This window comes from Eriocheir sinensis, chromosome 32 (assembly GCF_024679095.1).
Source record: "Eriocheir sinensis breed Jianghai 21 chromosome 32, ASM2467909v1, whole genome shotgun sequence".
Lineage (NCBI taxonomy): Eukaryota > Metazoa > Arthropoda > Malacostraca > Decapoda > Varunidae > Eriocheir > Eriocheir sinensis.
In genome coordinates, this window is record NC_066540.1 from 13,509,505 (window position 1) to 13,534,161 (window position 24,657).

The following is a 24,657-nucleotide window of genomic DNA, read 5'->3' on the forward strand; positions in this document are numbered from 1 at the left end:
CTCCTTTTGTTTCCCTGTTTCTCCTCTCCTTTCTCTTCTCTTCCGTTCTTCCAGTCTCCTTTCATCTTGTTTCTCTTCTCTTCCGTCCCTCTCCTTTTGTTTCCCTGTTTCTCCTCTCCTTTCTCCTCTCTTCCGTTCTTCCAGTCTCCTTTCATCTTGTTTCTCTTCTCTTCCGTCCCTCTCCTTTAGTTTCCCTGTTTCTCCTCTCCTTTCTCTTCTCTTCCGTCCCGTTAAAAATCCCTATTATGTTGCCCCTGACCCAGACCAAGACCACGTAAACCCTGAAACTTTGCACCAATCAGCGTTAAGAAGGCCACGAGCTCAGCCAATCAGCGTCGAGGAGGAGCCGCCGTCAGCCAATCAGCGCCCAGCCCGACTTTGTTTTGATGCCGTTTAAATCTTGGGAGCTGCGGCCGGACGTGTGTCTCAAGTCATATTTTTAGGTAATACTCCTTAAATATGCTTAATTTGGGTGAGGTTTTGATATATATGTGTTAATTAAGGCTTGGTGGACATTTTGGGTAGGACGAAGAAGGGCGGTCGGTCTTGCGGGAGGATAAAATGGCCTAAATAGGGGAGTGTGTGGGTTCGTTCTGAAGGGGAGGACTATGGAGGCGCCCCTGGTCAGGTCAGGTCAGGTCAGGTGTCGTTCGGGAAGCTTGGCCTTTGTATCGGCGCTTCCCTGATGATCTTCACTGGTCAGTTTTCAGCTCTTCAGTTGTTCGTGTCTAGAGTTTGTCTTTGTTGTTCTCTCTTGCTCCACATTTCATATATCACTGGCTTGGTTTCTTCGATCAGCTCTTCTTTAAATAATAATTCTCCAATTATGTCTCTTCTTCCTCTGTAGTGCGTCTTTCTATTTGCAATATCTTCTTTCTTTCATTTGCATAAGCTGGGCACTGGATTAAGAAATGGGTTAAATTTTCTATTTCACTATTGCAGATGATGCATTTTATGTCACCATTCTTGTGCCTATTCCTGTCACTTAATTTTAGGTTGTTAGTCCTTGCCTTATATAATATTTCTGATGTGGTTGATTAATTTGGTTGATTAATTTGGTTGACTGATGTGGTTGCCTTACCTGGTTGACTGATGTGGTTGATTTGCCTGATTGACATAAGTTATTGGCTTGTTTGGGTTGCTTGCTTGGTTGACTGATGTGGTTGCTTTGTCTGTTTTCTGCATGTGACTTGTTTGGTTGATTTCTATGGTTGACTGATGTGGTTGGCTTGTCTGGTTGATTTGTGTGGATGATTTGTCTGGTTGATTGATGTGGTTGACTTGCCTGCATGACTGTTGTGGTTGGCTTGCCTGGTTGACTATCGATGTGGATGATTAGCCTGTTTGACTGATGTGGTTGACTTGTTTGGTTGCTTTATGTGGTTGATTTGCCTGATTGACTGCTGTGGTTGGGTTGCCTGGTTGGCCTGCCTGGTTGATTTATGTGGATGACATCTGGTTGACTGATGTGGTTGGGTTAATTGCCTAGTTGATTTATGTGGATGACTTATCTGGTTGACTGATGTGGTTGATTTGCCTGGGTGACTGATGTGGTTGTGGTTGACTTGACTGGTTGGCTTTCTGATACCCCAATAAAACACATGGCAGGTCATCAAGTATTCAGTATTTAGTATTAGTATTCATAATGATTATATATACTGTAATATGTAAGTTATTCCGTTGACCTATTTTTGGGGTTTTGTTTCTTGTATATATGCTGCTGGGTGATATAAAACTAATTATTGCTATTATTATTATTATTATTATTATTATTATTATTATTATTATTATTGTTATTATTATTATGGATAGTGTGACTTAAGAGATAGTATTACCCATAGGTGGGCACGATAACAGAAAACCTTATTCCCGATACCCGATAACTGATAATGGAAAACCTTACTATCGGTGATAACCGATATTCGTTAACTGGAGACACAAATATAGGTGATAACCGATACCCGATATAAATCCACAAATCCGATACTAGCTAGCGATAAATCCGATAGGCGAAAACGATACTATATTGATATTTCAAATAAAAAAAAACATAGATGAATTCAAATTTTCATTATCTATATTTTTCAAAACTTACAAAACCTGAAAACCACACGTTGACTCGTACATATGGACGGTAATACTAGAAACGCCTGAGCCAGTGTTGTGTTATTTGGCGTTCCCACCGTCAAAAGCTGGAGCTTTTGTTTACAAACACTGGTCTCTCGTGAACTGGCCCATCTCTACTTATTCATTTATTGTTACTTATCACCATTAACACTTTAACAGTCACTTCAGTAAAGAAGCACTGAAGCACTGGGAACCGGAGCACTGGCACTCACTCCGTCACTCGAGACTCAGCTGAGAGGCCACTCGCCACGCCGCAATGTGATAACACAAGCCGCTGGTCTCTGTTTGCGCTCCTTATAACGGGATCACAGATTTCATGCAGTGAATAATAATTTTTTGGACAAAGTTAAATGATTTTTCTCTCTGATATAGTGTTTTTTTAGTCTAACCAAAAAAAAGTAACCTAGTGTTTTAATGTTGTGATCTAAGTATGAAATATCTTCACCGAACATATTTCATACAACACTGGGCGCCCGGGCCACGCATGCGCAGTAGGGAGGAGACAACAGTGTTTTTCTGAGAGGCGGAACAAAAGTAGCGATTATCGCTAGTTTGGTTACAAAAGTAACGAAGATACCAATATTTATATAAATAAGTAGCGGATGGCCGATAACCCAATTTTGTTATCAGCGATGATGTATCGCGATAACTTTTCGCGATAACGCCCAGCTGTGGTATTACCATACTTGATATATGTCACACCACATGCAGCTTGTAAACAATAACACTTAATATCCATCAAACTGAAACAATAATCAGTCCAAGGCGTTATGATACAAACACTTCAGCAATACCAGAGATCCTTTTTCAGTGACTTCTTTTGACCTGTTGCTTTGTACTGCATCATAGGGCCTCCTCCTCTTGATCATCCTTTCTGATTAATCACACACTTTGCTGTCCAGTTGTTACTCTATTGTCTTTACTGACTTGAATGGACTATATATAACATTATAATTTTCAGGCAGAGAATTTGGTAGATATCCAAATTTACCCTAAACCCACAATGGCACTCACCTTTTTTTTCTCTTTTTTTCAAGTTTTGGTGTGTTTTCAATCTGCTAACTCTTCCTGTCACAAATATTTAGACTGCTGAAATTAAGTCCCCCCTTCCCCATTAAAGAAAGAAAGGAAGTGAATAAAAAACACATTAAAACTTATCGGTATCAGAAAAGACTCATCATCATATTATGTAGTCATGAGAGAATAAATAAGCATTGTATCTTAACATAGGTATACATTTTATCCAAACTTATACACTATCCTAACCTAATTATACAATATATCCAAACTTTTCTCGACACATTTTATCCTAACTTAAATTTTATCCCAACTTTTACATTTTATCTAAATTTACCATTTATTCCAAGTGTATATTTTATCCTAACATACATTTTATCTTAACTTGTAATTCAAACCTACACTAATCACTTTTATGTCTATTTTTTTTACAGGGAATATAACTTTTATCCATTCCTCTTCCTCCTCCTCCTCTTCCCCAACACACCCCTACCACCACTACTCTCTCCTTTAATCTTCATCATCCCCACCTCCCCACTTTTCCCACAACCCCCTCATCCTACCACTTCCCTTCCCCCATTTCTCCCCTACCCTTCACCCCACCACAGGCCTACCATCCTTAGCAACCTTCCCCATACTTCCCCCTCCCTCCCTCCCAGCTCCCCCTCCCCCCCTCCCCCCAGCACCAGTGAGGGCGAGGCAGGATGGAGGACGAGAATTGTTTGCAGCAGAATACCCTCGAGGATGTGTTTTTCTCGGTCCTCAACTCAAAGTCTGGCTGGTGAGTCATTTTCTTTGGCCCAGTTTTGTTGTTGTGATTATTTTTATTATTGTTGTTATTTTATTTTATTTATTTTTTTTTTTTTTTGGTTATTATAGTTATTGTTACTGTTGTTATTTTTTGTAATTTTTTGTTCATCTTTTTCCTCTTTTCTCTCTGCATGTTTTTCTTTTTCCTATTATTATTATTATTATTATTATTATTATTATTATGATTTTTTTTTTTTTTCTACTACACCTATTACCCTATTACATTTACTTGCTACTACTACTACTACTACTACTACTGCTACCAATACTACTATAATTGTAACTACTTCATTTTCACCTTCTTTAAAATTGGCATCATTGTATATTTATTGATTTATTTGCTTATATACGTTTGTTTGTTTTCAGCCGTCTTTCTCGGAGCTCTCGGTTGGGGCAAAAAAACAGACAAACACCCTCCTCCTCCCTCTGTGCAAGTGAGGTAAGTCTTCCTCCTCCTCTTCCTCCTCCTCCTCCTCCTCCTTTCTGTATACACATTGTTTCTTCCCACTGCTATTTTTCTTTATTCTTCTTCTCTGACCTGACCTCTTGCTTTCCTCCTTATTTTTCTACCTATCCTTTGTGGTCCTCTCCTTTCTTTCCTTTGCTCTCTGTCTGTCTTTCTTTTTCTGTCCTTCCTCTCATCTCATTCCTTTCCTTCCCTTCACTAACTCACTTACTCATCTCTCCCTTTCTTTCTTTATTTATTTATTTCTCTCATCCATTCCTTTCTTTTCCTGCTCTCACTCACTTATCCCTCCCTTTCTTTCTTTTCTGTCCTTCTGCCTCTCATCTATTCTTCTCCTTCCCTCCACTAACTCACTCATCTCTCCCTTCCTTTATTTTTCATTCTTTCATTCTTTCCTTATTTATTTCCCTCATCTCATTCCTTTCCTTCACTCTCTTATCTCCCCCTTTCTATTTCTGTCTTTCTTTCTCTCATCTCATTCCTTTCACTCTCACTCACTCAGTCACTCACCTTTCCCATCTTTCTTCCCCTTCCAGCCAAGACCAGAGGGGAACACCAGGTCATTCTTCAGACCAAAACTAGACCACCTGAAGGAGAGGAGAGCTGAAAGTAATGACAGACAAAACTACACCTCCTCCACCACCACTACGAATCCCTCCGTACCACCAGCATCACCTCCACTCCAGCACTGCCACTTCTCCACAAGAAAGCTCCGAAAAAATCACTCCATATCCACTCCGGAGCTCCACACTAAGACCATGTTAGGCGGAGGGGAGGGTGGAAGCAAAGACGGAGGTGTGAAGCCAAGAGCCGCCAGAGAAGTGGATTTCCTCGCTCATCCACTTGAGAAGGAGAATGCACATCCAGGAAACACCCACGGCCAGTCATCCGCTTCCTCCTCCTCCTCTTTCGTACGGCCTTTCATCTCTCCTTCTTCTCTTCTACATCCTAACTCCTCCTCTTCCTCCTCCTCTTCCTCACATAAGCTAACTTCCTCCTCATCTCTCTCACATCTCCACACCATCCCCTCCTCCTCCTCTTCCTCCTCATCTTTGTCTCTCTCCCAACCATCCTCCTCCTCCTCTTCCTTTTCCGCCCTCCGCCAACCCTTCCGAGAGTTAGTCACCCCCTGGAAACCCCCTCAACCCCCCAAAAAGGAGGGGGGACTGACAGATCTCCCCTCCCCCTCCCCGATCCCCCCTCGTCAAAGAAGGAGGATGTTGCTGCGCCAGTGCCCCTTCACCCCCAGCATCACCACCACCTCCGTCACTGCTACCACCCCATCACCACCACAGGAAGCGATAACCACTACTACCACCACTACCACCACTGCTGCTACTACCCCGTCTCCTGACCCACCCACCCCCTCCGTGGTCGCACAACGCGGCACACCTCTGGTCAAATCGCGACACACACCCCAGCACAGCATCTTCCCTCACCATGCGTACAACTGTTCAAACACAGCGGGAGAGGTTAATAAACTGCTACATGGGCCAGAGCAGACACACGGCCATTCTAACACAGCACGAGGGTCTGATAAACTATTACATGGCCCACAGCAGACTAACAGCAGATCCAACACAGCAGGAGAGATTGAAAAGCTGCTAAGTAGGGCACAGCAGACATATAGCAGGTCAAACACATCTTCAGAAGTGGGTAGCCTGCTGACTAGGGCACATCAGCCATACAGCAGGTCACACACAGCAACAGAGGTCAACTCAGCACTGTCAGTGTCACGCAAACACAGCCCAGATGCCGTGGACTCACACAGCCCACCACAGACCGCAGATGCACATGTGGTTGGTACACATCCACCCTCTGACGCACATCAACCCAAAGTACGCGCACACGTTAATACGCACACAGCCACTCACACAAGTGCGCATACAAACACAAACACTCACACCAATACAACAGCGGAGGCAGGAGCTACTAACAACAACAATACCCACAGAGAACCACCTCCACCAGCACCACCACCACAAGCTGCCCCAGCCCCACTTGGACCTCCCTCTGGAGCCATCAGCCCCTCGGAGATCATGAAGGTTGGCAGCAAGCAGTACCTCAAGCTGAAGCTCCTTGGACGTGGTGGCTCCAGCAGAGTTTACGAGGCCAGTGTTTGTTTTGCTCTCATTTATTTTTATTAGTTTCATTATCATCATTGTTATTGTAGTTGATTTTGTTATTGTTATTATTATTATTATTATTATTATTATTATTATTTTCCCAGGTGTTGGACAAGGACAGCTTACAGGTGAGGGCGGTGAAGGTCGTTAACCTGGAGAATGTGGACGAGGACACGCTGAACTCCTACAAGAATGAGATCAGCATCCTTGAGAAGCTGAAGGACTGCGACCGCGTCATCCATCTCTATGACCAGTGAGTGTGTGTGTGTGTGTGTGTGTGTGTGTGTGTGTTTAATCCACCTGCATACGTACGTACTTGTAATTTAGCTACATGTATATTTTTTTAACTGAGCCACAAGTTCATGTGTCCCAGGTCTGAAGGCCTTGATTTCTCCTTCGGTGGTGTCAGACCATCACCCCGGGGGGCAGCACACAACTCCCAACTGACACCAGGTACCCATTCCGTACTGGGTTTACAGAGGCCCACTGTGTCCCACCCCTCCCAGCTAACTTCCGTACAGTTAAAGTTCCCCACCAGTATTGTTGCCACTAGTTTGTATCACTTTTCATTATATATGTTGCCTATCCTCTTGGACTTGAATTTATCCTTGTTCCCATTCCTGCAAGTTGTTAACATTCCCACTTCTCAGTCAGTTCTAACACAGCTCTGTAGTGTGGTGGCTAATGCACTCACCTCACAATGGAGAGGTCCTGAGTTCCATTATTGGGCAGAGTGGAGACAGATGGGCAGTCTCCATCAATCCATGTCCCCTTTGCCCTGGTACTGGGTGTCAGTCAGGGGTTGTGTGACTTGTGTCTCATCTCCCGAGTGTGTGTGGGTGTGGGGCTTCAGCCATACTCAGAGATCCTATCACTTGTGAGCAAGCTCAGTCAGTGAGGGTGCTCCCTGGCTATTGCAAATATCGCAGTCATAACATGGTGATAGTGAATTACACACATCTTTCTCTTAAACATCAGCCTCATTTAATATACATTTTCATAGGTATGCTACTGCTTGACCAGCTGGTTTGGCACCACGATTCTTATAAATTCAATATAACAGTGAGTCTGTCTATTCACACCCCTCACCTTCCACTCCCAGCGAGGTGATGGGTAACAAGCTGGTGTTGGTGATGGAGAAGGGAAACCTGGACTTCACTGCCATCCTGAACGAGGCGCGCACCAAGGGCTGCCCCATCCCGTTCTTCACCATTCAGCACTACTGGGCCGGCATGCTGCAAGCCGTACAGCAGATCCATAACCACGGTATGGGCTGTGGATGCGCTGGCTTTGTTTTCATATAGTTTATCAGAATTACTTTTCTCTTGAGTTTTTTTAATCAGTTGCTCTACCAAAATTTTCTATATATCTTACACCGTGCCCCCCTTCCTCTCTTCCCTTCCACTACTGCTATCACAAGAACTTATTCACACATAATTATTCATCCTTCTGTAATCCACTCAACATCCACCTCTCATCCACACATCATCCTTTCATTATCTACACATCATCCATTTCATCTTCACTGCCATCCATTTCTCTACACATTCTCCTTCCATTATCTACACATCACCCATCCATGTCACCCATCTCACATCCACACAACCATCTCTACACATTCTCCTTCCCTTACACACATATCACCTCACTCTCTTATCCATACCTCATCGTCCATCTTTCACCCGTTCATCATCCGCCAGGCATCATCCACTCGGACCTCAAGCCGGCAAACTTCCTGCTGGTGGATGGCACGGTCAAGCTGATCGACTTCGGCATATCGTCATCCATCCAGAATGACATGACCAGCGTTATCAAAGACAGCCAGGTGGGTGACACGGATGGCGGGTGAATGGGTGAACACGGGAAAGGAGTAATGGGAAAGAGGGGTAAGGTTATAAGTTAGAGGCAGTGAGGAATGGTGTGAGGTATGGGGTGTACTGGGGGGAAGGGGAAGTGCATTCAGTAGGGTAAGGAATGATAGCAGATGTAGTTGGCAGGAAAGGGGGGTAGGCATGATCTGATGAGTGTTATTTCCATTACTATTGTTTTTCTTTATCCTTTCGTTTCCCTTCTTTGTAATGGAGTTGTCTAATTCGAGGTTGTTTGGGAGCACAGTAAACCCTTACTTTTACGGACCTTGATATAATGAATTTGGCTTTTAAGGAACTTTTCTTGCCTTACCGGTGTGTGCAAGGTTTTACTGAACAAGTTCGGTAATTGTGAGGTTATGTTCGGTGGTGGGCTGGTGAGCATGGAGACACGTCGTTCAGCATAACAAAGTGTCTGATGTGTAATTATTGTTTTAACCCGGTAGCAGCGACGGGCCAAATCTGTGGCTTTACCGTGTAGCAGCGACGGGACAAATTTGTGCCATGATTTAAACCCCCCAAAATAGATGATACATAGTCTGATCACAAATGCTTTGATATATATTATGAAATGGTTTATGTGAGGGGTGATTTTTTCTCATTTTTCTCGCTTGGGGGGACCATTAAGAAACATGATCCCCGCTGCTACCGGGTTAATTTCCCTGTGTGGGTGTAGTATTTGTGATGACTGCATGTTTGGAGGTATACAAACTCATCTGATATAACGAACAATCTATTATATAAGGAAATGGTTGAAAATAGCAAACTTTCAGCTCGTATAATGAACAAAGTTTGGATCCCTCAGTCATGACGTCACCACCTTCCCCCCAATTAGTTTGTTGAAGCGAAAGTGTACAGTATGGTCATAAGCAGAGCAGCACCACAAGCAAAAAATTCACTGCACACAATGTACCACAAACGCAAACCAAAGCACCAGTTTCATTTTATTCTGGTATCATTAGAGAATTTTAATTAAGTATAGGATGATAATTTCCTATTAACCTGGTAGCAATGACGGGCCAAATTTGTGGCTTTACCGTGTAGCAGCGACGGGCCAAATTTGTGCCATGATATAAACCCCCCAAAATAGATGATACATAATCTGATCACAAATGCTTTGATATGTATTATGTAATGGTTTGTGTGAGGGGTGATTTTTTCTCATTTTTCTCGCTTAGAGGGACCATTAGGAAACAAGATCCCCGCTGCTACCGGGTCAAATAAGTAGAATCCTAATAGGTGACAAAATGAATGAATGATTAGTGAAGGAGTGCAAGGAACAGATGTTTGAAATTGGTTCATAGATAAATAGTGAATAATACAAGTAGAGTACCAATATTTGATCATTCTCTTTCTCCTGGTCAGGCTGGCACATACAACTACATGAGTCCCGAGTCTCTCCTGGATATCCACTCCGGCCCCATCATCAACAACCTGGGCAGCGGCGGAAGACCCACGATCAAGGTAAACACACACACACACACACATTATTATTATTGTTATTATTATTATTACCACAACTATGATGAATGTAAACAAAATTATAAAAGGTCCAGTAAAAATAAACATTAACACACACACACACACACACACACACATTATTATTATTATTATATTTTACTGACCACAACTATGATGAACGTAAACAAAATTATAAAATGGTCCAGTAAAATAAACATTAACACACACACACACACACCTAACCACTCATCCACTTATTCATCCATTTTCTTACCCAACAAATCATCCACTCATCCACATACTCATTCATCATCACAGAAACACACAAAAATTCATCGTATCAATGAGTCATAGCAACTAAGTCAACCATTCATCCATTTACTCAACCTCATTATCTGCTTATTCATCCATCCACTCAGCCACCAGCATCCACATAATAAACTCATCATATTAACCCTACATAACTAAACCCATCAATCACCCATCCCTCCTGAAATTGACCTCTCTTTTTGGCCACTCCTTTGACCTCTATTCAGGAGCAGTAAGTAGCGGGCTTTTTTTTTTTATGTATTTTTCTTTACGCCCTTGAGCTGCCTCCTTTGTTGTGAAAAAAAAAAGGATATCCCTCCACTCATTCACTCACTCATCCGCACAGATCCGGGTGAAGTCAGATGTCTGGTCGCTCGGATGCATACTCTACAACCTGGTGTATGGCCGCACTCCGTTCCAGCACATCACGAACCCACTACAGAAGCTGGCGGCCATTTCGAACGCCAACACTCGCATCGACTTCCCGGACAACAAGAATAAGCACCTCCTGGATGTGATGCGTCTGTGCCTGCAATATGACCCCCAAAAGCGCCCTTCCATGGAGGAGCTGCTTGACCATCCTCTCCTGAAGGGCTGATTGAAGGGGTGTAGGGTGATTGGTACGTGTGTTTGTGTTTGGTTCTCTTTTTGCCCTTCTCCCTTCCTTTCTTCCCTTCCTGGCTTTCTCTGATGGGGTAATTGATGGGGTAGGGAGGTTGGTATATGTGTTGTGTCTGTTCTCTTATGCCCATCCCTTTTTTCTCTCTCCCTTTCATTCCTTTCCTGGCTCTCTGACAGACTGGTTGATGGGCTATTCTCTTCCATTCCCTTCTGTTTATGTTCTCTTGTGCCCCTTCCTTTTTTCCCTTCTCCCTTTCTTTCACTCCTTTCCTGTCTTTGTCTGATGGGGTGATCGATGGGGTAGGAAGGTTGGTATATGTGTTTGTGTCTGTGTTTGTTTGTGTGTGTTCGCTTCCATACCCTTCTATTTTATCTTATTTATTCCCCTTCTTTTTCCCTTCTCCCTTCCTTTCATTCATCATTATTTTTCAAGAACTGTTTTGATTTGTGAAAGGAATGTTTGCAAGTCTCTTATGTATATATATTTTTTGTTTATCCCTTGATCTCTCCCACTTACTATGATGATAATGATGATAATAACAATAATAATAAGTTTTTCTCATTTTCAGGCAGCTAGACCTAGAGACAGAGGGGGAAAGGAGAGGTGAAGGCAGGAGAGAGTGTGAGTGTTCAAGAAATTATTGAGGGATGACAAGTGTGTGTGTACCCCTAAATGTACTCAAAATGGTGTATGTATGTGTGTGTGTGTGTGTGTGTGTGTGGTGCTGTTTACATATCCCACCATAACCTCAAAAAAAAAAATTCAGACAATCACAACTTTTCCGCATTCTCTTGGACCATAACTGCGATCTGCTCAAAGTATTAATGTTCGCCTCTGACCAAGTGCATCCTCCATCGCCACCCGCCCTTGCGTATCCCTGCCGTAAGTAATTTAGCGAGGGTGGCTCCGTCAGTTCCCGTACATTGAAGCTACGGTGGGAATTTGACGTGACGTATAGTAGTAATTGTTGGTGATGTGTTTTTGTTCCTTCCTTCCTTACTTTTCTCCTTTTTTCTTTCCCTCTTCGTCTTCTTTTTTTCCTTTCAATCATTTCTTCCTTCCTTCCTTTTTTTTTCTGTTCTCCCTTCCTCCAATCCTTTCTCAATTCTTTCATCTTTTTTTTCCTTCCTTCCTTTTTTTTCCTGTTCTTCCTTCCTCCAATCCTTTCTCAATTCTTTCATCTTTTTCTTCCTTTCTTCCTTCCATTTTTCTTTCCCTCTTCCCTTTCTTCCTTTCCTTCCTGCAGTCCTTTCATTATTTTCTCTTAGTTTTCTTCCTTCCTTCCTTTTTTCTTTCCCTCTTCCCTTTCTTCCCTTCCTTTCATTATTTTTTCATCTTTTTCTTCCTTCCTTCCTTCCTTTTTTCTTTCCTTCATTCCTGTTCTTTCTTTCCTTTCAATCCTTTAATCTTTTTCTTCCTTCCTTCCTTCCCCACTTTTCCTGAAGACATCCCTGACCAACCATTGTTCCTGTCGTCTTTGGTGGGGGGGGAGACAGGGGGAGCACGTACTGATAACCTCATTGATCAATGTGAAAAGTAGGTTGATGTTGACAGTAAATTTTGATGGTAAGAAAAGGAAGTCGGGCTCAAGGGACGTGTTAGGCGAGGGCAGATCTTTGGTACAGCTGGCTAGGTGTCGGCAAGCATACCCATCATTCCGCGTGTATATATGTATATGTATAGTATTTCATCAGCCAGCCATAGGTAACAGTCAGTGGCTTATGCATAATCTCATGTTTCCAGTATTCAAGCTATGTATATTTAGGCTAGATTTCACTGCCAGTACATTGTGTGTGTGTGTGTGTGTGTGTGTGTGTGTGTGTGTGTGTATATGTTTGCTTCCCTGCCTGTCTTTGCGTATATCTATGCATTTATGTATACAAGTCTATATAAACCCATATTTCATTATCACTAGTTGTATATTTGTATTTATGTGTATTTCATTGCAATATTCCTCTATGATTTCACGTATTCATGTGTGCCATTCCTGAAGTGTGTGGGTGTATGTATGTATGTGTGTATAGATCCCACATTCCATACATAAAGAGCTGCTATGTCACGTTTGCTCTCTATACACAAACTTGTAAGAAATACTATTCTCCATTCACACAAACTTGGCAAGTAAGCCCCTCCCCCTTCCCCGTTAAGTGTGTCTCATTGGCCAATCCACCAGCAAGCCAGGCTCCTCCCCATCTCAGGCTGCAGGTGATTGGTGGAGGCTAAGAAAGGTCAAATCTTTGGCTGGTGTGGGCGGGGCTTATCTACCAAGGCAGGCTGAACAGTCACACATCATTTAGGACCTTTAAAAGTTCACAAATACAGAATTACAAGGTCATACATCAGGTAATACAAATGACCTAGTAAATAACCATATGTGACTGTTACCTGTGTGTGTGTGTGTGTGTGTGTGTGTGTGTGTGTGTGTGTGTGTGTGTGTGTGTGTGTGTGTGTGTGTGTGTGTGTGTGTGTGTGTGTGCTCAGATGTTCACTCTTCCCTTTTTCTTTTCTTTTCCTGTTTTGTATTCGGGATTATTTCATGTTCATATATATTTTTTACTCTTTTTAATGTGCCCAAATAATCACAATAATAATAAAAGATTGGTTCAGCTTTATTCTGTGTGATGATTTTGCTCGTAAATGCCATACTAGTCCTAAGGTTAGTAGTGTAAAATGCCCTTATTGATAGCTCTCCCGTCCTAGGTCACTCCCTTGAGATCACCTCCAACAATATCATCAGTTTCTTCATCATCTTCATCTCCTCCTCCTCCTCCTTCTCCTCCTCCTCCTCCTCCTCCATCTTCTCCTTCATCTTCATTTCTTTCTCCTTATTCTGTGTCTTCATCCTCTCTTCCTCCTCTTCCTTCATCTTCTCCTCCTCCTTCTTCATCTCCTCCCTCCATTCCTTAGGTCAGGTCAAGGTCAGCCCACCGAGCAGCATTCCTCCCAACCTCCCTCCTGATTCTCTCCAGCTCCTGTAGGGAAGAAACAAACCTTACTCTCTCTCTCTCTCTCTCTCTCTCTCTCTCTCTCTCTCTCTCTCTCTCTCTCTCATCATCATCATCATCATCATCATCGTGACCTGACCTCGTCCTTCTGTGCCCTGAGGTTGTCCACGTCAGGCTCGGCGTAGGTGGGGTCACGCGCTGGGTCCTCGGGCATGGCTGACGAACCCTCTTGCCTCTCCTAGGGGGTGAGGGGGGAGAGGGATTAACTGGATAACTGACTGATAACTTATTGGCTGACTGACTGACAAACTAACTGATTGGTTGAATGACTGACTGGCTGGTTGGATAACTTATTGGCTGACTGACTGACAAACTAACTGATTGGTTGAATGACTGACTGGCTGGTTGGATAACTTATTGGCTGATTGACTGACAAACTAACTGATTGGTTGAATGACTGACTGGCTAATTGGCTGGACAACTGACTAGCTGGCTGAATAATTAACAAAACTGCTGACTAACTAACTGACTCAATGATTGACTGACTGACTAATTAACTAACTGATTGGCTGAATAATTTACTGTCTGACTGCCTAATTGACTTACTGGATAATGGACTGGCTGACTAATTGACTAACTTACTAACTGATTGACTGGACAGCTGACTTACTAATTGACTGATTGGCTTAGACTACTTAACTGACTGACTTGCTTGACAAATGACTGACTGAAAAACTGGTTGACTGACTGAAAAACTGGGTGGCTGGCTGACTGACTGACTGACTGAAAAACTGGCTTGCTGGCTGATTGATTGACTGACTAACTGATCAACTAACTAACTAACCAAAAGACTAACTGGCTGGGTTACTGACTGACTGGAGAGATACACCCAAAAAACAACGTCATAAACAAACCCCTCGACGGACTTGCACAAACTCACTCACTCAGCTCCTGCGGCTAACCACTACCACCCTACCTAACCCCACCACCCAACTTTACATCGACCCCCGCCAACCCCTTCCTTCCGCACCTGTGGGTACTTGGCGGTGAACTTGTGCCCCCAGGTGTCCAGGGTGAGGTCCTCGTTCAGGTTGATGGCGGCGAGAGTGTCACTGGCGGCTGGGATGATGAGCGGTTTGTTGTAGTCTTGGGCGAGGTTACGGCTGGATGGCGGAGGGGACGGCAGGGTGTTAGGGTGTTGGTAGGGGAAGGGAGGGGAGGGAGAGGATGGATAAGGGGGAGGAAGGAATAGGAAAGTAAAGGAAGGAAGGGAAAGAACAATTAAGAAAGAATGGATAAGAAAGGAAAGGAAGGGAGAAAGGATAAGAAAGAGGAAAGAACAAGAAAATAGGGATAAGGAAGAAGGAATAAAAAAGGGAATGGAAGGGAAAAAAAAGTAGTAGTGGTAATGGTTCGGAAGGGAAGAAGGAGAGAAGCGGAAGGGAGTTACAAATTTACTAATGCGATTATTGAGTCCAACATCCACGTCGTTAATGTAAATAATGAAGAGTACTGGGCCAAGAACTGAGCCCTGAGGGACGCCACTAGTGACCGGCGCCCACTCTGAGTTAAATCCGTCAATCACCACTCTTTGTTGTCTGTTGCTCAACCAATTCGCGATCCATTGGTGTAATCGACTGTCAATATCTATTTGCTTTAATTTATATAGTAATTTATGATGTGGGACTTTATCAAACGCTTTCTGGAAATCAAGATAGACTATGTCCAGTGATTTGGTTACGTCATAAACTGAGAAGAGGTCATTATAAAAGGTCAATAGGTTTGATAGGCAGGATCTTTTGTTACGGAAGCCATGTTGTGAATCCCCAATTAATGAGTGGTTTTCAAGGTAACTCACAATTTTGTCTCTAATTATGCTCTCGAGTAGCTTAACGACGACTGAAGTTAGACTAACGGGCCTGTAATTACCTGGTTCTTTTCGTCTCCTTTCTTAAAAATTGGGGAAGGAAATTAAGGGGGGGTAAAGGAAGGGAAGGGTGGAGGAGGTAGAGAAGGGGAAGAAAAAAAGGGGGATAAAGGAAGGGAACAGATAGGGAATACATTATCATAAATCTCTCTCTCTCTCTCTCTCTCTCTCTCTCTCTCTCTCTCTCTCTCTCACCTTTCTGCTGTACCAAACGCAAGGTGGCTCAACAGCTCCTTCGCCTTCTTCACTAAGCCAGGATCACGCGCTGAGAAGAACTGAAGTGACGCGCCGTGTGTGTGTGCCACGAACCTGTAGTAGTAGTAGTAGTAGTAATAGTGGTAGTAGTAGTAGTAGTAGTAGTAGTAGTAGTAGTAGTAGTAGTAGTAGTAGCAGTAGTAGTAGTGATGTCTTTGTTCAAATTACCTTGGCAAATTAGCCCCTCCCCCTTTCCTATCAAGTGTGTATCATTGGCCATTCAACAAACAAGCCACGCCCCCTCCCCAACTCAGGCTGCATGTGACTGGTTGATGCTGGGAAAGGCTGAATCTTATTGGTGAATGCTGGAAAAGGTTAAATCTTACTGGTGGATGCTGGGAAAGGTTAAATCTTATTGGTGGATGCTGGAAAAGGTTAAATCTTATTGGTGGATGCTTGGAGAGGTTGACACTTATTGGTGAATGCTGGGAAAAGTTGAATCTTATTGGTGGATGCAGGGAGAGGTTGACACTTATTGGTGAATGCTGGTAAAGGTCAAATCTTATTGGTGGATGCAGGGAGAGGTTGAATCTTGTTGGTGAATGCTTGGAGAGGTTGACACTTATTGGTTAATGCTGGTAAAGGTTGACTCTTATTGGTGAATGCTTTGGTGACGTGGGGAGGGACTTATTCGCCATGTTAGTTTGGACAGCCTCTCACCTCAAGGCCCTGCAAATCATCTTCTTTCCCTCGGGTTCAAGGTTCTGGAAGACGTCATATTTCCCTCCGACTATGACCAACGGCACAAGAAAGGGTTTGACCTCCGCCTCAAGCTGTTGGGAGGGAGAGAGAGAATGGAGGAGGAGGAGAAGAGGAAGAAAGAAGTGTAATATAAAATGTGAGAAAGGAAGAAAGGAAGGAGGGATTTAAAACAGAAGAAGAGGAAGGAAAATGAAGATGGGAGGGAAGGAAGGAAAGAAGTAAGACAGGCAGGTAGACAGATGGACAGACATTACTAAACAGCCGTGCACTAAAATACATAGATAGACATATAGCCATTGACAAACACAGCCATTGATACAGCCATACTCATCCAGCCATACAGACATACAAATAACCGAACAGCTATACACACAAACACGGTTCATTCATACATCCATAGACACTCATGCAGCCACAGACAGACCAACAGCCATACTAATACAGACATACAAACAAACCATACAGCCATACAGACAGCCACAGACAGACCAACAGCCATACACACAGACCATTCATACAGGCACGGACAGATCAACAGCCATACATATAAACAGCATTCATACAACCATACACAGACACAGACAGACCAAGAGACATACGCACAGTGTTGGCGCCGGCCTGTAACCTCTTGACAGCCGCAGCTTCCAGAGACGCTCGCAGGCCAGGCACAGACGAGGCAGCCTTCCCCACCTCCTCCTGCGGTAGTAGATGTAGTAATGATAATAATAGTCGCAGTAGTAGTAAAAATAGTACTCGTAGTCACAGTAGTAGTAGTAGTAGTAGTAGTTGTAGGTGGTAATAGTAGTAGTAGTAGGTGGTAATAGTAGTAGTAGTAGTAGTAGTAATAGTAATAAATAATAAGATTGTCACCACTCATGTATACTACTCTCTCCTCTTTCATCCGCGCCACTTCAGCGTGTAGTACTGGAAGGATGAACAATTGGGTGAGCTGTGCGTCGAATGCTCAGCAGGATTCGTAGCTACGCATGCTAGCCACCACTTATGCGCTAACTCCTACAGTAGTAACATTAATAGCAGTAGCAGCGGTTGTAGTAGGAACACCTGATCGAAAGTAGTGTCAACAGACCAAAATTTCCCACACCCAATCACTTGCTCGATCCTCACCTTCAGTGCTGCGAGGAGGGTGACGAGGTCAGTCCAGAGGGTTTGAGGGTGAGACAAGTCGAGGACGAGGACGAAGGAGAGTCTGGGGAGTATCCTCGGGGTGAGGGGAGTGGACAGGAGGGGCGTGAAGAGTGACCCGCCTCCAAGCTCCCACAGGTGACAGACATCCTTTACCTGAACACACGGGAAGAGTGGAGGTGGAGGTGAGGAACAGTTTTACCGACCTACATCGCACGCTGCTGTTAGTTTTTGAGTTGGTGATGACTGGTACCTCTTAGTGAAGGAAAGCTTGGAACGTGATCAATGCACGTGTCCTAACCGACCTTATTAACTGAACTCACACAAAATATTCACAGACATTGCAAGATATATTTGATGTTAGTTAAACAGCATCTTCAGACCAGTTTTAGGACCATCCTGGCATTAATACGTATCGAAATTAAAACACACGCACATATGCACTGGACACACACACACACACACACACACACACACACACACACACATGGAATAAATAAAAAGAAGTTATATAGTGAAGGCAAAGAGCATACTGAACTTTAAGGGAAAAAAATGGACAAATACAGATATGGACACTGAACCACACGCATATATCTCAGGCTCTGTTACTAATACTAGGTAAACACACACACACACACACACACACACACATGGAATAAATAAAAAGAAGCTATATAGTGAAGGCAAAGAGCATACAGAACTTTAAGGGAAAAAATGGACAAATACAGATATGATGGACACTGAACCCCACGCATGTATCTCAGGCTCTGTAGCTATACTAATACTACACACACACACACACACACACACCAGGGTCCGGCCAGTCTTGCGTCCATAGGTATACTCCAGGGCCAGCGTGTGCCTCGCCGTCTCCTCCCTGTCCAGGAACTTCTGCAGGAGTGTTGTCTTGCCCTGTGGAAGTGTTATTATTGATGTTATTGTTGTTATTATTATTATTATTTTGATTATTATTATAGTTGATATATTTTTTTTATTTCTTTTTATGTAATTTCTTTTTTTTATATTATTCCAAATCTATCTTTATATGGTTCATAGTGTGGGTCTACTACTACTACTACTACCACTACTACTACTACTACTACTGCTGCTACTTTTACTATACTACTACTACTACTACTTCTACTTCTACTACTACTACTACTACCACTACTACTACCACTACTACTACTATTACTACTTACCGCTCCCCGTGTCCCCACCAGCATCACCGTTGCCTCCCTTGATGTTCTCTCAGTGTCGTTGACGAGGTCCTGTCTTCTCTTCCTCCCTTCGTTGACAGCCACATCCCATATGCTCACCCCTCCGCCTCCTCCTCCTCCCCCTCCTTGTCTTCCTTCACTCCTGCTGCTTGCCGCTCTAGTGCTGTGACTGCTGCTGGCCCTGGTGCTACCCACGGCACTGTTAGAAAAGTAGTAGTAATAGTAGTAGTAGTAGTAGTTGTAAAAGCTGATGTTGTTATTGTTGTTATTGTAGTAGTAGCCTTGTAGTAGTAGTTGTAGAAGCTGTTGTTGTTATTGTGGTAGTAGCCTTGTAGTAGTAGTAGTAATAGTAGTAGTTGTAGAAGCTGTTGTTGTTATTGTTGTTGTTGTTATTGTAGTAGTAGCCTTGTAGTAGTAATTGTAGAAGCTGTTGTTGTTATTGTAGTAGTAGCCTTGTAGTAGTAGTAGTAGTAGTAGTAGTTGTAAAAGCTGTTGTTGTTATTGTTGTTATTGTAGTAGTAGCCTAGTAGTAGTAGTAGTTGTAGAAGCTGTTATTGTTGTTGTTATTGTAGTAGTAGCCTAGTTGTAGTAGTAGTAGTAGTAGTAGTTGTTGTTTATTTTTTACAGCAAAGAAAGCAGCTCAAGGGAGAAAAAAAAAAAGAAAAAAAAACGCTAATCACTGCACGCAAGTTCACAAGGGCAGCCAACATGCAAACACTGATTGAAGATAGAGAGGCAACATGGCGGCGTATTTAAGAGATAGAAGACTGTCATTAAGAGGAGTGAAGTTGATGAGACGACTCTACTCAGACCCAAGAGAGCTGTCTGTGTGTGTGGACTCGATCTGTGGATCTCCTCACACATGAGATGCATATACTCTATACGAGGGCGAACAAGGCCTCTGTAATGGATAGCATCTGTGCGGGAGAAAAGAACTGGCGAAGACGATACAGAACGCCCAACCTCGTGGAAGCATGGTATAGTACGTGAGTGGAGATGTGAAGTTTCCAGCTAAGATTTTGAGTTAATTAAGGATAGCCTGATCGAGGATGTTTAGTGTAGAAGAAGGTGACAACTGAGTGTTATCGAAAAATGGGGGATAGGTGATTGGAAGATTGTGTTGAGTTGACAGGTAGAGAAATTGAGTTTTTGCGGCGTTGAAGACATCAGTCGGGAATGATAGTAAGGTCTGAGGTACGTTAAGCGTTCTGCGGCCTCCATCTTAGAATCGTGTAGTTCCTGTTGGAGGGTCTTCTGTCAAAACAACGGGTCGTATTATGATTGATTGATTGATTGATAGTTTATCCAACCCCAGGCAGGACATTTTTATTATGAGACATTTCGCCGCCCAAGAACACATATTTGACAAGACTTTCGTAGGAGTTGTGGGCATTTCCAGGGGTAGTTGTATGACCCTGGTGGTAGTGTGACCCTTCCCCTGTACCATGAACCTAAAGAAACACTCATTAGAACCCGATTGATCCCCTCTTTGACCTTTAGAAATAACATGTGAGATGGCAAAGTGTCTTGTAATACCAGCCGTTGAGTTACACAGAGTAGAGCCATCGACGTAAGAGTGGATAGGGCAATTTGTTTTAGAAATAATATCATCAACGAACAACAGAAAGAGTGCATGGGAGATAGGACAGCCTTGCGGGACACCACTGCTGGTAAGTTTATAGGGGAAGAACAGGGACCATTTAGGCGTTTACCACAGCAAAGATAGGAAACTGGTTATGAAAGTACAGAGAGAGGGATAGTCCCGGATAGAAACAGTAGAAGGATAGTATAGAAAGCAGATTTGTGCCAGTGCCGCGGAACTGTTAGGAAAGTAGTAGTATTAGAAGTAGAAGTAGTAGTAGTAGTAGTAGTAGTAGTATATTAGTAGTTGTTGTTGTAGAAGGCAACAGAAAAAGGGGAAGACTGCATGAATCTCCCTCCCTCTCCCCCTTTCCCTCCTCTTCCTCCTCCCCCACTTTTTCCCCTATACCAGACAAGTGTTCAGATATCGATGTCTCTCTCTCTCTCTCTCTCTCTAGCATTTCTTTCTTTTGTGTAATAAAAATAATAATAATAATAATAATAATAATAATAATAATAATAATAATGATACTGATAATAATAATGACAATAATAGTGATGATGATAAAAATAATAATAATAATAATAATAATAATAATATAATAATGATAATACCGATAAGAGATAAACAAATGATAAAACATAACAACCATGACACACATAAGCATATCACGAAAACAAACAAACAAACAAACAAACAAAAAATAATATATATACATCAACAAACAACACTTTCTACCCCTTTTCAAATTCCCACCTTCTTGGCATTTTTAATCTTTCCTTGATGGTAGGTCTTTAATTTTGCTGTTTATCAATACCGGAGATGATGTAATATTATGTTTCCTTTCTTTCCTTGTAATCACACTGGAGCGCCGCTGACGTCGGCCTTCCTGTCTCCTTTTAATACAAGATGAATGTGGGCGTGTGAGTGGCGGGGACTGCTCAGGCCCAAAGCTAAGCAACGTGACACTGGTTTTACGGAGGCAGGAATGCGCGCGGGTAGAGAGACCTGGGTTATTACTTTCTACCATCATCCCTCTAGCACAAATAATGATATCACCGCAGTAGCTGCCTTTTATATCCTCTTTTCATTATTATCCTTATTTACGTAGTTTTTTTGGGGTTAATATCACGAGTGTAAGCTATTTGTAATTTTAGAATACCCATGCTGTCTCGTTTAGTTAGCCACGGAGCTCGTTTGATGGCTTTTCCTCCATGAATAGCTTAAAGCAAGGCAAAGAAAGCGTCCATTGATCCTAAGCGCATGACTGGTGTCGTATGCTAAACAGGAAATAGTGCCATGTTGATAATTTGATATGCCCGCGTTAATTGTCAAGGCCGGCGCTCCCTTCCCTGCCACAACCCGCCTCTGATTGGCTGAGGCGTCCACCCAATGACCAATCAGCGGCCAGAATACCCCGTGACATTTCTCTTCCTCTCCAGCGGTGCCAGATTGTCATACTCGGACCATTGAATAAATCGTTTCCAGACCCCATAACTGCCTTCTTCATCTTAGTAACTAGATTCATTTATAGTTATAATTAAAATGGTTAATCATCGGTGTTTTTTTGCAATGGTTACAGGTCAGAAATTGGGAAATACGATATGGTGAGAACGACAATCTGGCACCGCTGTTCCTCTCTGTGTCAAGTCAATTCAGCATATAACATAAACCCCTAACGCAAAAAATAGAGAAAACCACCAAAATTACAGCAAGAAGTAATGGATATTCTACATTGAAGCGAGACATAGTAGAGGAGAAAAAGCCGCTGAGGGAGGTGAATACGATAGTTGCTTGAGGTAAACATGACAGTCTCGGGCGAGGGATGTGTGGAGGGAGTCACCCGCTCGCCCATCTCCGTCACATTATTCCTCCTTTATCCCCTCCGCGGCCGCCATTCCCAGCCCGATGCGTGGCGGGGAGAGGCAAGGACCATAACTGAGACGCCATGAACTTCGGGAGGCAGTTGAAGCGCGTGAAGCAGCAGGCAGACCACTTATTCCTCAGGTGGGCAGCTCGCCTCTCCCCTTCATGTTCCTCTTATTCCTCCCCTGCCTGGCCGTCCTGCCCTGCCCTGCCCTGGACGCTGCCACCCACTGCCCGCCCCTCCGCCTCGCCGCCCTGCCCCGCGTGGCCCCGGGGGGAAGGGTCGTGGCAAGACGTCTATCTGTCAACCCCTCCCACTTCCCAGGCCCTCAAGACGGTGACTCATTTATTGGCTATTTTCTCGGCCCTGGCGCCCCCCTCCACCCTGCTCCCCCTGCACCCTGTGGCCCTGTGCCTCACGCCGCCCCTGGGGGAATGTGGGGGCGCCACCTTCTCCAGGGGGCGTAATATTAAGGGTTTTGTGGAGGTGTAATTGATTCCACCTGGGGCGACCTTGACTGACAGACGGACACAAACGCGCGCCGCGCGACACACACACACACACACACACATACACAACACACACAACACACACACACACCACACACACACAATTTAAGTAGCAGGGGAAAAGACAAAGCATACATCTACTACTACTATTGTAACTTCAACTATTACTTTTACTTTTTACTACTACTGATGCCACAACTATAATTGCTGCAGCTTATCTTGAAGAAGGGGTAGCCACCTCTTGTGAAATTTATACTGTCATTATGGATTTTTGGGGGGTCCCTGAATGCAGTGCAGTAATGAATAACTTCTTGAAAATAGAAGGGGTGGTTGAGGGGGTCAAGTAGGTTAAGTTAGGTTAGGTTAGTGTAAATTTATTAGGCATGCGGTGTGGCCGGCGGAAATACACAGCGCAGGATGGGGCAGGGCAGTGGCAGGGGTGGGTCCACTATGCTGGCTGGTGATAATCTGTGAGAGCGGGGCAGTGGTGGGTGCACCTCAGGCATTGAAAAGTTAATCATTTAGTGATCTCCAGAAAATAAGCTATCTCCATAACAAAAAGCATCATATTTTGGCCAGAAATAAAAAGCAATCTCCACTGTTGCTTCTCAGCTACAGTTACCACTACTACTACTTTTACAAGACCACTAATAATCAAACACAATTAAGACTGGTTGTATGGAAACACTCAAATTATTGATTTATTTTTACTTTATCTTTTTATTCTTCATCTTTTTCTAATTTTCTCCTTTGCCCTCTCTTTCTTTTTCTACTTTCCATGTTAGTCTGTGATTTGTAGAAGTTAGGTCTTGATTACAGTACTAATAGTAATAGTAGAACTAATAGTGAGTTTAAAAATTGTTAATAAGAATTTCCTTTACTACAACTAATTCTTTTCCCTGTTCATCTCTTCCTCTATCTCTATGATATTTGTTATCTTTCCATGCTTCTGAGACTGTTGTTATCTTAAAAAAAAAACTGAAAAAAGTTGAATTAGATTAACATACTATGATACATTTAGCATTAACAATAAGTCTGCCTCAAGGTGCCAGTTGTAGCTAGCCACGGTAAAGTAAATACAGTATCTATTTTTTTATTTATTTATTTATTTATTTTTTATACAAAGGATTAAGAGAGAATGCAAAGAAGTGCACCAAGAGGAATGGGGAGAAAAATGCTTAGTGTAAGAAGCAAGTATCATTCATTAGTGAACAGACAAAGGTTGAAGATACTTTAATGCGTTCTGCAGCACAATTTGTTGCTGTGAGAAGCGAGTACGTCTGTGGCATTATCTTGACACCTGGCAATGTATTCACAACTTACTAGTCCATCAACTCTTTGTGAAGAAAGCATATGAGACGTTGAGTATAAAAGGGGCGACAGCATCTGGGGTAAATCCTTGCTGCATCGTGTGGTGAAGCAAATTAAGGAAAACATCATCAAAGCGGGTGATTCACAGGCCTAAAGTTGCAATAATCTCAGACTACGGTGGTGTGAGATGTTAAAACACAATTTACTCTGAACTATAAAAATTGCAGGTTGCCCCTTTTCATTGGCTGCCTCACATTATCTGTTATAATCTTAGTAGAGAACTCCAGACTGCACAAGACCACCACCGAGTGTTTGGGTCGTGATCATCCTTTTATTCAGCAGCCGAGTTTGCTGCCACTGCTGTCATGTCACAAGTCCCCAAGCATTGTT

General features: G+C 43.1%; 3 protein-coding genes across 4 annotated transcripts in view; 2 read left to right on the forward strand and 1 right to left on the reverse strand.

Annotated features, from left to right (window-relative positions):
- Positions 1 to 220: 220 nt before the first annotated feature.
- Positions 221 to 13,418, forward strand: LOC127006174 (uncharacterized). The gene is made up of 10 exons (XM_050875726.1): positions 221 to 443; positions 3,579 to 3,925; positions 4,321 to 4,393; positions 4,957 to 6,531; positions 6,651 to 6,799; positions 7,649 to 7,812; positions 8,247 to 8,371; positions 9,780 to 9,878; positions 10,531 to 10,804; positions 11,375 to 13,418. The coding sequence occupies exons 2-9, from the start codon at positions 3,849 to 3,851 to the stop codon at positions 10,780 to 10,782; spliced, it is 2,514 nt and encodes an 837-aa protein (XP_050731683.1). The 5' UTR covers positions 221 to 443; positions 3,579 to 3,848; the 3' UTR covers positions 10,783 to 10,804; positions 11,375 to 13,418.
- Positions 13,209 to 21,564, reverse strand: LOC127006175 (cytoplasmic dynein 2 light intermediate chain 1-like). The gene is made up of 10 exons (XM_050875727.1): positions 21,337 to 21,564; positions 18,981 to 19,197; positions 18,589 to 18,690; positions 17,761 to 17,934; positions 17,239 to 17,331; positions 16,594 to 16,706; positions 15,874 to 15,987; positions 14,782 to 14,914; positions 13,891 to 13,989; positions 13,209 to 13,778 (listed from the first exon to the last, which is right to left on the reverse strand). The coding sequence occupies exons 1-10, from the start codon at positions 21,345 to 21,347 to the stop codon at positions 13,710 to 13,712; spliced, it is 1,125 nt and encodes a 374-aa protein (XP_050731684.1). The 5' UTR covers positions 21,348 to 21,564; the 3' UTR covers positions 13,209 to 13,709.
- Positions 21,565 to 22,379: 815 nt separating this feature from the next.
- The window catches only part of LOC127006173 (SH3 domain-binding protein 1-like), a 29,355-nt gene continuing 27,077 nt past the window's right edge, over positions 22,380 to 24,657 (forward strand). For both annotated transcript variants that reach the window (XM_050875723.1, XM_050875724.1), the window contains exon 1: positions 22,380 to 22,587. In XM_050875723.1, the coding sequence (XP_050731680.1) occupies positions 22,529 to 22,587 (59 nt within the window). In that variant the 5' untranslated portion in view covers positions 22,380 to 22,528. The remainder of the gene's footprint in view (positions 22,588 to 24,657) is intronic.